Genomic DNA, 17,235 nt, shown 5'->3' with positions numbered 1-17,235 from the left:
GGGTGACGGTCCGATAGGTTTAGAGCCGAGTTGACCCATCTAAATTTATGTCCGTTTCGTTCCCCTATTAGTGCATGCCCCATTTGCAGCACAGGACTTAGTTGTAAGTTACCAGAAAATTCCAATAACCCAAAAGCTATCTTAATATTACGTTGGCTGAGTTATGGCCCTTTGACTAAGAAATATAGTGAATATTATCTGACAGTTTTCCACACTTTTTGTCTTTGTGCTTGCAGATATTTATTTTATATTTGGTACATTGCTTTGCCATGATAAGTTACAGATCAAGTGATGCAAGTTCCAATTTCATTTTGGTCTGTTGATTTTTCGAGTTATGGCAATTTATAAAAATAGTGTGAATTACTGGCACTTTTTTTGGCTGTGCTTCCACATATATTTATTTCATGTTGTTTTGAAACATTTCCAAACTGGCTTTGATGATTGAAACACATGAAATGTAAACAACTCTTATCATGCTCATCACTGGTATAAACATGACATGATTTCATCTTTTTCATGTTGGAAAAGGACAAAATAAAATAAAAAAACAGAACATTTTTAATATTAAAGTCAAAATTCCACTTTATTCTTTATTTCAACATAAACCTTTTTTAAATTTTTTTCACTTTTTAATTACTAGTAATACATTTGTAGGTGAAAAAAGCTCATACAAACTTCAGATGGTCATCTTTAAAAAAATCTTTAACTTTTTCAAATAGACTTTGATTTTCATAAAACACGACAGCTATCTCATGTTTATACTATTCTCACAAATTCCAAAGTTATTTGATATTTGGTTTATTGCTTTCAAATTTAATGTTTAGCCTTTTTTTATAAAAATATGTGAAAAAAGTTCGATTTTTCAGTTCGGACTACATTCAAATGGACACCTTTAAAAAATGTATAACTTTTTAATTCAACTTGAATTTTTATAAAACATGACATCCATCTCATTTATATACTTATCTTACAAATTCCAAAGTTATTTGGTATTTGGTTTATTGTTGTCAAACTTAATGTTTTGATTAATAGGTGAAAAAAGCAAAAATTTTCAGTTTGGCCAAAATTCAGATGGTCACCTTTAAAAAAATACTTGACTTTTTCAAATCAACTTTTATTTTCATAAAACATGACAGCTATCTCATTTATATACTAATGTTACTTATTCCCAAAATGATTTGGTATTTTGTTTATTGCTGTCAAATTTAATGTTGATTTCAATACATGAAAAAAGCTAGATTTTTCAGTTCGAACTAAATTCAGATGTCACCTTAAAATTTTTTTATAACTTTTTTAATTCAACTTGTATTTTCATAAAACATGACAGCTAATTCAAGTATACACTATTCTTACTAATTCCAAATTGATTTGGTATTTAGTTTATTGCTGTCAAGTTAAAGTTTTAAATAAATTTGTGAAAAAGCTAGACTTTTCAGTTCTAACATAATTCAAATGGTCACCTTTAAAAATTACCATAACTCTTTTCAAAACAACTTGGATTTTCATAAAACATGACAGCTATCTCATTTATATACTAATCTTACAAATTCCAAAGTTATTAGGTACAAATGTATTACATGTAGGTTCATTGCTGTCAAATTTAATGTTTTAATTTATAGGTAAAAAAAAGCTACAGTTTTCAGTTCAGACGAAATTTTTGGATGGTCAACTTTAAAAATTTCTATAACTTTTTTAATTCAATTTGGATTTTCATAAAATATGACAGCAAACTGCTTGACATAACGCTTTATCAAGTTACTTGTCTTGTATAACATGGCATTCTTCAACAATGGTGGAACACATTTAAAAGCATTGTCATTACACCACATGTCAGTAGCATTTGAATGATGTATGACTGTCTGGCTCAATGGTTTGAAGGACAGTTTATACTATATGAACTAACATGTACATGGGACTCCAACTTATTTTGTTGAAAAAACAGAATGGGACATCAACTTTTTGTCCCCTGCGCAAAGTGTTGCGGGGGGCATGGAAATATCGGGCATCCGTCCGTCCGGTCTTGTTAGCACTCTCAGGGGTACAATTCTTGCCAGATTTTTATAAAACTCATACTATAGGTTAATATCAGCAATATCTTGGACAAGTTTTAAAATGGTGGACGATTGACTTTTTTTAAAAGAGTTTATATACCGGTTGGAAGTATTAAACTTATGGAAAATGGCTTCGTTCGCGCTCTCACGGGTACAATTCTTGCCAGATTTTTATAAAACTTATACTATAGGTTGATATCAGCAATATCTGGGACAAATATAACATATAAAATAAGTGCAATGTCTTCATTTGTATAACCGTGGGACTTCAACTTTTTTCATAGTTCATTTATGTTTTGCACTGTCCCATGCCTTCAGAAATTTTGACCGGTCCCTAACAGATCAAGTTTGAAATTCGAACAATGTACAACTGGTCAATATTTTGTGAGAATGAGTACATTTTATTGTCTCTTGTAGTTAGACATGGATGACAACCTGGATGTTGTGGTTGATTTCTTTGAAAGAAGAAATGTGGAAAAAAAGTACATACAGAGATTAAAAGAGGAGAAGGTTAGTATTGTAGTTCAAGGTCAATGTCGTAATCAATTTATTCCATACTTTAATATTAATGGCCGACCATGAAAATATAGCAATAACCAAACATAATCACCATGATCACTGCCCTATAGTTACCAGTAAATGTTTGTCAGTTCACCTGTCTGTCTGTGTTTCCTACAGTATACATGGCTTGACTGATATTAAATTAAAACTATATAAACATACGATTAACTTAGACATGCTTGAGGAAGCTCCCTTTGATTTTGAAGCTTTTTATTATGCCCCCACACATATGCATTGACACATTGTCAAGTTTTTGCCATGTCCGTATGTCCCTCCCGAAACTTTCTTCACAGATTTCTCTGTTTCTATTCAATAGAATGATTTGATTTGTGGTATGTGACTTTGACATGAATCATGATGAGTTGTACGCTGAAAGTAATTGTCAGACCCAGCAGCTGTCCACTTCCTGTTTGACGGAACATTGAAATTTTGCATAATGCTATATAAAACAATTTTTTGTAGCATTTGTCTCAGCAATTATTGGTCGGAATGAATTGATATTTGGTATATGACCTTGCCATGGTAAGTTGTGCGTTGTAAGCACTTTTCAGATTTTTGCGTAATTTTCCTCCTGGTTAAATGGCAGCCATTTTCCCACTAAAATTGAGTTTTGGCAGATTTTAACAATATTTGGTATATATTAAGTAAACACAGTTTTCTGAGTTGATTGGTGATGACAAACATTTGTTACAAGCCATGAATTTGAATGATATTTGGTTTGTAAGGTAAACATGGTATATTGTGTTGAATAGCCACAAGGAAAATTAGTTGCCAGCAGCCATTTTCTTTTGCGCTCCTGTATTCAATACAATTTGTCTATCCACAATGATGATTGTGTCAAAGAGCAACTGTCAATCCATATCAGCCTTCAACGTACAGAGTTACACTGTATATTGGGTTCAACTAGTGGGGGCATCTGTGTCCCTACGGGCACAACCATTTGCTAGTTGTTTCCCTGTGTTTTGTCTCACCAGCGACTTTTTTCCCAGAAGCGACAATTGATATAATTTTTTGGATCACCTCATTAAAAGTCTGGGTGAGCTTTTGCGTTCACCTTGCATCCGTCATCCGTCTGTCCATCATTCTTCTCTGAAACCCCTGAAGGCATTGTTTCAAACTTGGTAATTTTTATCTATATGATATCCTTTTAATACCAAGTTTGTGAAACTTATGGTCACCCGCTACAAAAAGACCACAGGGTCTGACACACGTTTTTTGCAAATAAGTTAAAAACGGTAACAGGGTTGAGTAAAATTGATCAGCACATTTAGATCTACCTATAAAGCCGAAATTTTGAGGTCAACAGAAAACCGGTCAAGGAGTTGTGTCCCTTTATTTGCAGTTTTTCCAAATTTTCATCATATTTGATCAAATATCTTGAAAACTGTGACAGCTTGAGCCTTTAATAGTTTAAATTACAAATAGTTCAGATCATCAAGAGAAGGCGGAGAAATTTTCTGGACGTTTCAAGATGGCCGCCATTTCAAAATGGCAGCTATCCAAAAGTCAAATGAATTCATAAAAAATCCAAAGATGATCCAATTTTCATGGAAATCAGTATAAAAGAGATTCAAAATGGCCCTCGTAAAAAAACAAAAATTGGCATCAGATTTAGACGAAAAATGGTTATTGTATTTTTTGTCATTGAACTGTCGATTTTCAAAATGGCGGCCATTTCACAGTTAGCGATGAAGGGTCCTTGGAGCCTCTAGTTATTATACCTGTTAAATGTTTCACTAGGTTCTTGTCCTGATTATGCATGTAATATTTGTGACTGGACATTTAGCAACAAACTCAGCTACTATACATGGTAGACCATGCAATGATATTTTGTCAAGAAATAGATCGTAGGTAGTACATCTGGGTTCACTAAGAATTTGGTCATTCCTACCTACTTTTGATGCTCATATATTTATCAATAACAGGAGGGACATCCTGTGGCTCATAGACACATTTTTTAGTTTAAGCAGGGCATCTGTGACTCATGGACACATTCTGTCTTCATTAGGGCCCCACATTGAGGATCTGTTGATAATCGTCATATTTAGATGTACATGTACATGTATTATATGTATTGGTATTTTGTTGGGCAATGTATGATAAATATGGGTTGAAAAACCTTGCCTGTAATTATAAATTATGCAATTCATTGACTGCTCCCTACATGTGTAACTTCAAAGCATATTTTAGCAGCGATTGATGCCGTTCAAAATTACTGCACTTTTCTTGTATCGCTGGTGCTTTTGACTGGAGAAATGTCGTACACAAACATCGCACAAGTTGGCACTCTGAGGCTGGTGGGGAGCAAGAAGGTGAACCGTGGTTTATTTTTATCAATAGTACCGCTTAAGTAGACGCTAGAGACTGTCTTTACCTTGTTGTAGGGTATGAACGATTCGTTCATTGTTGAAGACCCTACATCAACTGTCAAGATGAAGAACAGGAATAAAAGCCCTATTCATTGATAATTTTTTATTTATATAATATGTGTGTTGTGTGCGATTTTGACCCATGTACATTTACTCCATACCCTTTTGTTTTCTATGTACACCTTTTAAATTTTTGTAATTGTGGCGCAGGACCCTCTGTGACTTTGTCAGTATTCCAGCTTCTGGTGTAATCTCATTAAAATTCTCAGGTCTCTAAATTGAGTGTAGTGACTCTTAATAATGCTGCTTAACAAATCAATTTACTGTATTATTTCAGATGGATCCCCAGACATTTTTAGCGATGTCAGATGAACAGTTACATACTTATATACCAGCATACGGGGACATTTATGCTGCCAGGAGATACTTTAAAGATCTAATGAAAAGGGAACATAAAAACCAACGAAGTGATTCTCTATTTAAAAAACTGAGGAGAAAGATGGGAAAAGAAAAGTCCTCAGATAGTGAGGAAGAAGGTGAAGGTGACAAAAAAGGCACAAGAAAAAAATCAAAGAAGACAGATGGATTTCAGCTGCACAGCAACAGAAGTGAAAAACTTCGGGGCAATTCAAATGCAAAAAAGGCAGTCAGACAAATTGAAATAGGATGGTTTGATTATGAATATGATGACAATGCTTATCACCAAGTGAAAACCCCAAATGGGGGAGGAGCCAGACATGTATCTGCTCCAAAATCTTGGCTTTCAAACGATATAATGGAACATGGGAAGAAATTGTTTTTTAGAAATGGGAAGTCCAAAAAGGGAATGGTAACAGAGTTTGATTTTGAAATACGAAATTTCATGGGAGAGTCTATCGAAGAAGATTGCACAGTTGCAGATTTGTATGACGAAACAGGATCTCGTCAACTGAGATATTATCTTTATACAAAGAAAAGAACAACTTCAATACTAGAACAAGCCATAGATGAAAGTCAGTTGGAATTGGAGGAAGATGAAGATTTACCTGACATCTTATATACTGGAAACTTGCAAAGAAGCATATCAATGTCTACATTACCTGAAACAGGAAATCCTGGTACTAGTACTCCCTTACCTAAACCTTCATCCTCAATAAATCAGATTGTGACTCTGAAAATTGCATCAGATGACGAAGGTATAATTTTTTGTCCACAGGAAAATGACCATTACAAGTTATTACAGTCCTTAAATGCAGCAGTAGATATTTTACCACCTTCAGAGTTATCAACATACCTAGACTCTGTTGATGAAACTTTACCACACAATGAATCGTCAGCAGGCAGTGCACCACAATCAAACACATCAGCTGCAGGGGGACATGAGCAGACCATTACAACAGGTATTGCATTACCTGTTACAGAGTTAGAAGATGTTACAAAACAGGATATTGTAAAAATTCATAAGAGTAACCTATTTATAGAAATGATTAATCTGTTTAAAACAGGAGAAATGGATTTTTCCAAATGTAGAGTAATCAGAGTTAATGCAAACGGCCATGATGAAAGAGGAACTGGAGAAGGTTTTTTAAAAGATGTGTTCTGTGAGTTCTGGGAACTCTTCTACATGAAGTGCTGTGAAGGAGCTGACATTAAAGTGCCTATTTTAAGGCATGACATGCAGCAAGAAGAATGGACAGCTATTGCATACATTCTTGTGAATGGTTTTAAGACAGTTAATTATTTCCCTGTACAAATCTGCAAAGCATGTTTCGAAGATGCCTTGTTTGGAGTACCATATGCCAACCTAGTTGATGCATTTTTTCGATTTGTGCCAAAGACTGATAGGGTCGCATTAGAAAAAGCTTTCAATCACTTTCAAGACAGTGATTTAGGAGATCTTATTGATGTTCTTGAGACATATGATTGTAAAAAGTATCCAAGCCAAGATAACATTAAGAACATTATTCAGGAGATAGCTCACAAAGAAATCATACAACAACCTAAGTTTGTTACTGATTGCTGGAAGAGTGTATTTCAGACAAGACTTCATTTGAATCAAGAGACACTTAGCAAAATGTACCTTGAGATGTGTCCAACTGTCAACAAGATATTGAAATCTTTGACCTTTCCGGAGTCATTAGATCTCAAAGGGCAAGTAACTGCAGGGTACCTGAAAAAATTTGTTAAGGGATTGGATGACAAGGATGTGCATAGCTTTATGAGGTTTTGTACTGGTGCTAATCTTAGCTGTGACATAATATTGGTAGAATTTACAAAATTGTCTGGATTGCAGCGAAGACCAACAGCCCAAACTTGTGGAAACATATTAAGGTTGCCAACATCATACGAATCTGCTGCAGACTTAAGAGAAGATTTTTTAAACATATTTGAAAGAAGGGTGTGGGATATGGACTATGTATAAGTAACTTTAAATGTTATGGATTGGGATTGGAAGAATGAGCAGTTTGATTTTGAAGCTTACACTATTAGTTAAGACCAAATGATAAAAAAAATCTTAAGTTATAGGGCCTACTTGAATATTAGATTTTCACAACCTTGAAATTAAAATACTAATTTTGCAGTTCAGGGATATTATTTTGCGAATTACATGTATAATAGAGGGAAGTGCAAAATGTTCATAAAAACAAGATCTACATCCTACAAAATTTTAGTGTAATCACACTGAGTGGTGTAAGGGTTTTTAATCAAGAAAACCTTTTTTCACAGTTTCTATTACTATTGGTCATTATAAGACTATAATACAAATGATGATAAATAAATAAATAGCAAAATTGTTAATTATTAATAAATGATCTACAAACATGTACAGGCGAATTTCAGTTACTACCATAGAAATAATTTATTATCTTGAAAAATCAATTTTTATTTAAGAGCAGCTTTGTGATAATATCTCAAAAAGTATTGTAGGTAAATAGTAAACGTGTTTACATAGAAATAAATCAATCACCTTGCAAATTTATACCATTGGCTTTAAAAGAGTTGACCTTAAAATATGCTGTTTAGCTTGTGCTTTTTTTTTTGTCTGGTAGGCAATGTCAACTCAGTTACCAGGATTGTATTTTTTAATTTGTTGTGAGCAAAGGGAATTTGTTCAAATAATCTTTGTCAGTATAGAATTATTAGCTGTAACCACATGTTATGTTAACACAAAATGACAAGACATGTCATATGACATTTTTATTTACTATGCCAGGCAATGCTTCTTTGTTATCTGTCAGAAATACAATGACTTAGATTGCAATTGGTATTTGTTTTAATTAATAGTTATTTTTATGTTTACATGTATGATAAATATGACATACAAGAGATGTTTGAATATTTGACTATTACATGTATTTTGTACACGATAAAAATGACTATTGTGTTTGTTGAAGAATATTTTACACAATTTAATTGCTGAGACAAGCATGAATTATGTTGGTTTTTTAGAAAAAGGATTATTTGATCTTACTTCAAAAGTTTAATTATATTACACCTATATTAAAAATTGATCAGAACTTTTAATTTTATGTAGAATGCTGTTCAGAGATTTGTTGGGCATCTCTTTCTTGCGTGACAGAGGTGTCAATGACCAGAGACACATTTCTTTTATTTCCTATGAGGTGTGAGCCTTTCCACAATCCTGAAGATCTGTAAAGAATATCATATTTGTCAAGACTTTTGACTCCACTGATAAGTTATAACTAACGTAGTATTTTAGTAAGATTAATAAAAGTTTGAAAAACTTTCTCTTTATGATTTTTCAGTTACCAATTAGTGTTGGTCAGAATAAACAAATGAAAGCTGGCAAACACAACATCTTCAGAACACGATGTCATTGTGCACCTTATTAGCTCATGATCACCTAAATATAAGGTAGGGTGAGCTATTGATACACTGTTGTGTTCGTCGTTCGTTACCTTTCTTTGAAAAAATCTTCTCTGAAACCACTGACAGGATTTTCCAAACTTTGTCCAGATGCTCCTCAGAGTATCTTAACTTTTAAAATTGCATCCATTATTTTGATTTGTTAAAAACATAGCTGCCATGGCTTAAATAGACCATCTGAGTCCAACACCTGTTTTTACAAATAACTTAAAATATCAAAACTGGCAGATTTTGATTGGTCAATTTTGAAGAATTTTTTTTTTTCACAAACCATTGAAAGAACTTGAACTGGAACTAACAACATAGTTTCTACTGAAATCCTCAAAAATGTTACTTTTTGGACCGATCCGAAATTCAAAATGGCCACCAGCAAAGGTCAGAGTTTGGATTGAAACACTTTGAGACACGTCATTTTCATCTTCTTTTGGAGAACATTGGAAATAATTTAAAATGAAGCTCGAATTTTTAGTTAGGGAGCTACCATTTGATTTTTAAGGGGGGGAGGGGGGCTAGGATGAAATTTGAAAAAAGGCAGGACAGGAGTTTTGAGTAAAAAAAAAATCAGGATGACAATTTATGTAAAAAAAAAAGTCAGGATAAACTAATTTAAAAAAAGGCAGGACCGAATAGAGTGAAAAATAAAAATGCAGGACAGAGATAACAACAACAAAAAATTGCAGGACAAAATTTTTCATCGCCAGGGGCTCGTTTGTTACTTCGTTGAAATTACATAACTCGTGTTGATATTTCTCGATATTCAACCGTCACTCATGGTGAAACCTATACTTAGTTCACCTACCTAAAATGTAGGGTACGCTGTTGCCATCACCTTGCGTCCGTCGTCCCGGTTCACTTTTCTTTTAAAATCTCCTACTCTGAAACCTCTGAAAGGATTTTTGTCCACCATGGCTGAAATAGACTATGGGGTTATGGCACCTTCTTTGCAAATAAGTCAAAAACTTATACAGATATCAGAGATATTCTAGCAGAGGGTAAAATTGATCTGTACAATCAGTCATAATGATTTGCCTCTGCCGAAATTTAAGTTCAGGTTGATCGAAAAACTTGTTTAAGAGCTATGGCCCCTTATTTGCAATTTTTGTCTCGCCTGCGACGAAAGTCGCAGTATGCGAGACATAGGTATTACTATCAGGTGGCGTAAACTATTTGTTTAAAGCTTTATATTTCAGAAGACCTGTATGCTTCATATCTTGTATGCATATACCTTATGTTACGAAGTTTCCGTCTGTCATATGTCCTTTGTCCCTGACCTCATTTTCATGGTTCAGCGACTGCTTGAAAAAAAAAGATTTTTTTGTCATATGAATTTCTCACTTATTATGAGTAATAGGATAACCATATTTGGTATATGGGTTCATTGCAACGTTTTCATGTCTGTCAGACAAGTTTCACCTGACCTGGACCTCATTTCATGGATCAGTGATCAAGGTTAAAGTTACGTGATTAGGTCCGTTTCTCAAATACTATAAGCAGTAGGTCAACCATATGTGGTGTATGGAATGACTGTAACGGGTACATGTCAGTCTGGTAGGTTTCATCTGACCTTGACCTCATTTTCATGGTTCATTGGTCAATGTTAAGTTTTCATGGTTTGGTCTTTTTCTTGTATACTATAAGCAATAGGTCAACTATGTTTGGTGTATGGAATGATTGTAAGATGTACATGTCTGTCTGGCAGGGTTCATCTGACCTTGACCTCATTTCCATGGATCATTGATAATTTTAAGTTTATGTGATACTTGTAGTGAAACTTTATCATTAGGACCATCAACATTAAACCAATCATGGTTAGTAAAGCAGGCGAGACATTTCAGCGTGTGCACTCTTGTTTAACGAATCCACTACAAAGTAACGACACTTGTGTAGGACCTATATAGTGAACACCTATATCAAGTTTGGTTCGATTCTGATTAGTGATTCTCAAAAAGGGAGATGCAAATGTGGTTTTCCATAGGTTTTCAATGCAAATTTTGACCTCCGCTAGTGGCCAGACAGTTTGAATTTCGGATCGGCTCAAAAAGTAACAACACTTGTTAAGGACTTTGGTAAGAACATATTTACTTATAATTAGATTCAATCAAATCAATTCAGTAGTTATAGAAAACTCTTGAAAATCGACCAAACAGAATGTTCAAAGTCCCCTGGTGGATGTACGTACGTACGGGCGGACGGACAAGGGTAACACTATATGCCAGAATACCCATAGTGGTTCCAAAGAAGATTCTTAAACTAAACGGTTAATGGACGGAAGACGGATGCATGATGATGGCATTGGCTGAGGCTCATGTGATTCTTCAGATTAGGTGCAACAAAACACAAACCAACATATAAATATAAAAAAGAAGATGATATGGTATGATAGCCAATGAGACAACTCGCCACAAGAGACCAAATGACTCAGAAATTAACAGCTATAGGTCACCGTACGGCCTTCAACAATGAGCAAAGCCCATACCGCATAGTCAGCTATAAAAGGCCCCGAAATCACAAATGTAAAACAACTCAAACTAGAAAACTAACGGCCTACTTAATGTACAAAAAAATGAACGAAAAACAAATATGTAACACAGCAACAAACGACAACCACTGAATTACAGGCCCCTGACTTGGGACAGGCACATACATACAGAATGTGGCGGGGTTAAACATGTTAGCGGGATCCCAACCCTCCCCTAACCTGGGACAGTGGTGTAACAGTACAACATAAGAACGAACCATAAAAATCAGTTGAAAAAGGCTTAACTCATCAGATGGATACAAATAGAAATACATCAAACAAAAACACAATGTCAACTGGAAAGATTTCTTGAGATTGCATAACTTAGTTTTGCAAATGCTTAAAATATTATGAATATTATATACAGCACACAATTTAATTAAACAATGTTAAATGATAAGTTTTTTTTTCGCAAAATACGTTGAACAGAAGACGACGTGCTTCAAACTTTGGAATTCGTAAAATGAAGATTTATCTGAGAATTGTATTTTGTTTATTAATCTTTTTTATCATTGTCCATCAGATATCTATCTATCCTCGAGGCTTAATGATTATGTAATGATATCAACATAATTCATTATCAAACATAAATATTCACAAATCCATAAATATCCTGCGTTTTACGGATAAACACTCAATAATTGTGTGATGTCAAATATGATTCACAAATGACTAAGTAACCATTGACGAAGACCTAAGTAAAGAGCTTTGCATTCGTTTATATTTGTCGGAGGATCTACTTGATTAGCCCTCATGTACAAACAACCAAGTTCAAATAACTCTTCCTCACATGGAAAAAGGTCGTCATGTGCGCATTCCGATTTACAAATCTCCAACTCATCATCCGAAATACTTTGTACATAATCTGCTGATGCCCATAATTCGGGTAGTAAGAGCTATTGGACGATCATCAGGAAGGTTTGAACGACTTCGCCTGATACGATGCATATCCCACACCAATGCTGTTTCGTCGAGTTCAGCCTGAAAAATAATCATTGACACATGTATACTATCCACTGCACTTCTACAAATGCGACGCGGACGAGGAGCAAAATGCTTGATAATGCTGAGGCCGTAGTTTTTTATTAGTTTTTTTATTTTTATGAATCCTCAAACTATGAATTTTGTCAGAAAATGTCCTAAACATAAAATATAATAAGTATGGCCTTACTGGAAAGACAGCAATGGTACATTAATTTGACATAAGACTGATTCTATTTTATTGACATTTCGTGATTATAATGACTTGTATTCCTCTCATTCTGGCCAAGTGAAAAAACATTCACGTGCATTTTTTCAAAATTTTACAGAGATGGATGATCATTGTTAATTTGAGCAGAAAACATGTTCAGACTCAATAATAAATATAATTTCAGCAAATTTCAAATCCTAACCAAAGTTAATGAGTAATGCAACCAGAAAAACAAACCAACCTGCTCAGAAAGATATTCAAGGTTGAACCTCCACCACCACCACACACATACCCTACCGCCATACCCGTGACCCATACATCTCCAACACAATACCTCGATGAAGGATTTCATGTGAAGATGAATAACATACCTGTAGTAACTTCATGCAGCAAAACTGTACTAGATTAACATCAAGTTTATTGCCAGTAAAATTCCCAGTATCTCTAAGATCCTTCATTTCTTTTATCCATTTCCCTGTACATTGTTTGCGTAGAATTGCCCACCAAGACTCTATTCGAGTGTTTAAAGTACTTTTTCTATAAATGAATGAATCTTCATTTCTTTCGTTTCTTGATAAAAAATTCTGCATTGCTGCAACTGTGCCATTTTCGGTACCCATATCACCCCTCATATGATAAGGATACCCACCTGCATTCTGTATAGCCTCAATAAAGTATTTTGCTATGACTTTTGGATCGCTGCTAGTTTTTCCTACTTTAACCACATCATTTTTCTCGAGAAGCCATCTACACAACCGTTAATACATAGGCCATATGGTTTGAGTTTATCGTATGAATCAATATGCCAGCAATAGTTGGGGCCTTGGATGAAATATTTTCTTCTGATTAAGCGATGCTTTGACCTCATTTCTACTCCTCTAGGGTCAACTAGTTTAAGAATGTGTCTAATACTTTCTCTGGTTACTTTCAATCCATGTAGGACACATTTATTATACATCCATCTATATCCGTGTGAACCGTTTGATTCTACATCTGATTCTACTAAATTTATTACCGTACGTAAATCCGTATATTCCTTCCTTCGAGACAAGTGCATGTTCCGTAGAATCCTTTTTAGATGGCGTAAAGACAAAGAAATGCCATGGTTTAACAATAAAACTTCTACAATGTCTTTGTATGGTAAATTCATGTAGAAATAATTCTCCACAAGACGGAAAACCTTCTGCAAAGAAAACGCAAATTATTATGATAGTTTATAATGGTTTCATAGATCTACCTAGTAAATTCCTCTTAAAAGTCCGTATTTTTGTGCAATATACAGTGATGTATTTTTAAATTATTGAATGAAAGTAATACTTTAGGCTCTCCGTCTCATCAATTTCCCACAGAAAGTCACAAAACAAGAAAAAATAGTTTTAGTTCATGCTTCTGGTTATTTTTTTTTTTTGTTGAGTACTATTTGCCCATTTATGTTTAGTTATCTGTGGGGTTTTGCTTTCTTTTTAGCTTTTCGTGTTCTTATTATGTTTCTGCCTTGTAAATATATATGGACTTTGCCTTTTGAATAATGATAACAGTTGTTAACAGGACCTTGGTTCTGTTTTCAAATATCTAGTCCCATTAGGCTGTATAAAAAATGGTGGTTTCCAATCTAAGTTGGCCAACAACAGACAAAATTAATTAAACAAAGTCAAAAACCCATATGAAACAATGCTCACGTTCGGTTCTACCTGTTCATTCCCAGACGCCATGTTGGTATATAACACGTGACTTAAGTCAATTTATCAAGAAAAACAATAGATATCGTTATAACGATATAATTAAATCGAAATAACGAAATAAATATATCGAAATAACGATTTAATTATATCGAGATAACGAAATAAATATATCGAGATAACGATTTAATTATATCGAGATAACGAAATAAATATACCGAGATAACTAAATAAGTATATCGTAATAACGATATACATATCGATATAAATATCGAGATAACGATATAATTATATCGAGATAACGAAATAAATATATCGAGATAACGATATAATTATATCGATATAACGAAATAAATAAGTATCGAGATAACAATATAAATATATCGAAATAACGATTTAATTATATCGAAATAACGATATATATATTGAGATAACGAAATAATTGGTTTTTTTTTAGGTCCCCTATGGGCTTCCGTAGTGGTCAGAAAATTGATTGAAGGAATAAAAAAGTTGGGGGGGCCAAATCAAAAGGACACTAGATTACCTATAACGAGAGATATATTGGAAAAATTATTGAGGTCACTGGCGGTGATTTGCAAAAACGGGTATGAGACAAAACTGTTTATGACTTCATTTTCGCTAGCCTTTCATGGTTTTATGAAAGTAGGTGAAATAACAGTTGATTGCAAAAATAAGCAGATGCATACTGTAAAATTTGAAAATATAAAGCTTTGTGATGCAAGATTAGAGGTTTTATTGACGTCATCTAAAACTGATCAGTTTGGTTCTGGAACAACAATCGTTATTTCTAAGAAAGAAAAACAAAAATGTATGTCCAGTACAAATAATGGCTAATTTTATTAAAGTTCGCCCAACTTATCTGGGACCTTTATTTTGTCATTTTGATGGATCCCCCCCCTTACAAGATACCAGTTTTCAGCATTATTAAAAAGGTCTCTGTCAGTAATTGGTATAGAAAACAATGGATTTAAGTCCCATTCCTTTAGAATTGGCATGGCAACTACATGCGCATTAGAGGGTATTTCTGATGAACAAATTAAAGAAATGGGACGTTGGAAGTCGCAGGCCTTTTTGCGTTACATTAGGATTTAAATGCCTGAATATTATATATGTACATTTATTTGTGTAAATATGTTTCTATATTTGCTTATTTTGTAATGCAGTCTTGATCTGGCATTTGAATAAATATTGTATTATGTAAATAAATGGTATGTCTTGCACAGAGATGGGTCCGATTACTTTCAATGTAATTGATTAAATTACAATTACTTTGTCATTTGTACGATTAAATTAAATTAATGATTACTTCATTTCTGAAAGTGTCTGATTAAATTAATGATTACATTGGCAAAGTAATCATGATTACATCTGATTACAATGAATTAAAAAAAAGCACATTTTGAATGATGAGAATGAATTAACGTTTAATATAACGTTAGTTCTTTTTAGAAAGAATTTTGTTTTATATATTTTAAAATGATAACTTCAAACTTCATCTATTTGATAAACCACAAAAGTTCACTAGAATCACTACATGAACATTGTGTCACCCATTACACTTTATCATCATTGATCTCTAAATCATTTTGACTTCAACTGAATATGGCTTTATAAAGAGTTTGCGTTTGTCTTTTGACCTCTTCCAGACTTTATATGTATTTCAAGGTGCAGTTTTTGGAAGTTAAAATACGGATGAAATAAAGTTAACAGATAAAAATTATGAAAAAAATTAATAGAATTGTTTAAACAAATTGTAAACAAAATACAAGTACAATGCAATTTACAGGTCCAGTCCAAGTACATACAAACATTTGCTTATATTAAACAAGATATTTGTCCACCATTTGATTTAGTATGTGCTAATTAGATAAATTTTCACATGTCTGATTAATCTTTTATTATATATATTGTCCTACAGCTATACTCAATTGGAAATTGCAATAAAAACAAACCTTAATTGGTTTCCTACCTGTCAATTCAAAGTTTACAATAATCACAATATTAACAAAAGATTATAATTCAGGGTTAAAGAAAAATATAATATTGCTTAAATATAACAGGTTTTTTTTTTTTATCAAATATACATATGTACTTCTTTAAATTGTGAATATATGTACAATATCTTTTACTAAGGCCTTCTTAGGCTATATAAATGATGACTTTTTATGCCCCACCTACGATAGTAGAGGGGCATTATGTTTTCTAGTCTGTGCGTCCGTTCGTCCGTCCGTCCGTCCGTCTGTCCCGCTTCAGGTTTAAGTTTTTGGTCAAAGTAGTTTTTGATGGAGCTGAAGTCCAATCAACTTGAAACTTAGTACACATGTTACTTATGATATGATCTTTCTAATTTGAAAGCCAAATTAAACTTTTTTGACCCCAATTTCACGGTCCACTGAACATAGAAAATGAAAGTGCGAGTTTCAGGTTAAAGATTTGGTCAAGGTAGTTTTTGATGAAGCTGAAGTCCAATCAACTTGAAACTTAGTACACATGTTCCCTATGATATGATCTTTCTAATTTTATTGCCTTATTATATTTTTTACCCATTTTCACGGTCCATTGAACATGGAAAATGATAGTGCGAGTGGGGCATCGGTGTACTTTGGACACATTCTTGTTTAATATTGTAACAGTTCATTTTTTACTGAAGTATACAAATCAATTAACATGCTTGATAAAGTAAACCAAATTATCTTAACTTGTTAAATATCGATTAAATAAGAATAACAAAAAGGTTCATTTATTGACCATAAACACAGTTCAAGATTTTTTCATTGTAATCAGAATGTAATCAAAATGTAATCAGGATTACAGGGCATTTTGAAAAGTAATTGATTAAATTAAATTACATGTATTCAGATTTTTGGCTGATTAATGATTACAATGATTACTTGAAAAATTGTAATCAATTACAGCTGATTAACGATTACAATTACAATTACCCCAAGTCTGGTCTTGCATCAATATAAGCAAGTAA

At 33.4% G+C, this 17,235-nt stretch overlaps 1 protein-coding gene and 1 long non-coding RNA gene across 2 annotated transcripts; one reads left to right on the top strand and one right to left on the bottom strand.

Annotated features, from left to right (window-relative positions):
• The first annotated feature begins 52 nt into the window (after positions 1-52).
• Positions 53-8,706, top strand: LOC143051821 (uncharacterized). The gene is made up of 3 exons (XM_076224788.1): positions 53-103; positions 2,469-2,561; positions 5,319-8,706. The coding sequence occupies exons 2-3, from the start codon at positions 2,475-2,477 to the stop codon at positions 7,380-7,382; spliced, it is 2,151 nt and encodes a 716-aa protein (XP_076080903.1). The 5' UTR covers positions 53-103; positions 2,469-2,474; the 3' UTR covers positions 7,383-8,706.
• A 3,017-nt stretch (positions 8,707-11,723) lies between these two features.
• Positions 11,724-14,252, bottom strand: LOC143051820 (uncharacterized). The gene is made up of 2 exons (XR_012970913.1): positions 12,930-14,252; positions 11,724-12,347 (listed from the first exon to the last, which is right to left on the bottom strand). It is a non-coding gene; the product is annotated as an uncharacterized LOC143051820 (long non-coding RNA).
• Positions 14,253-17,235: the final 2,983 nt, after the last annotated feature.

This window comes from Mytilus galloprovincialis, chromosome 11 (genome assembly GCF_965363235.1).
Source record: "Mytilus galloprovincialis chromosome 11, xbMytGall1.hap1.1, whole genome shotgun sequence".
In the NCBI taxonomy this organism is placed as follows: Eukaryota; Metazoa; Mollusca; class Bivalvia; order Mytilida; family Mytilidae; genus Mytilus; species Mytilus galloprovincialis.
The sequence above is the reverse complement of the archived record's forward strand: the minus strand, read 5'-3'. Positions and strand labels throughout refer to the sequence as shown.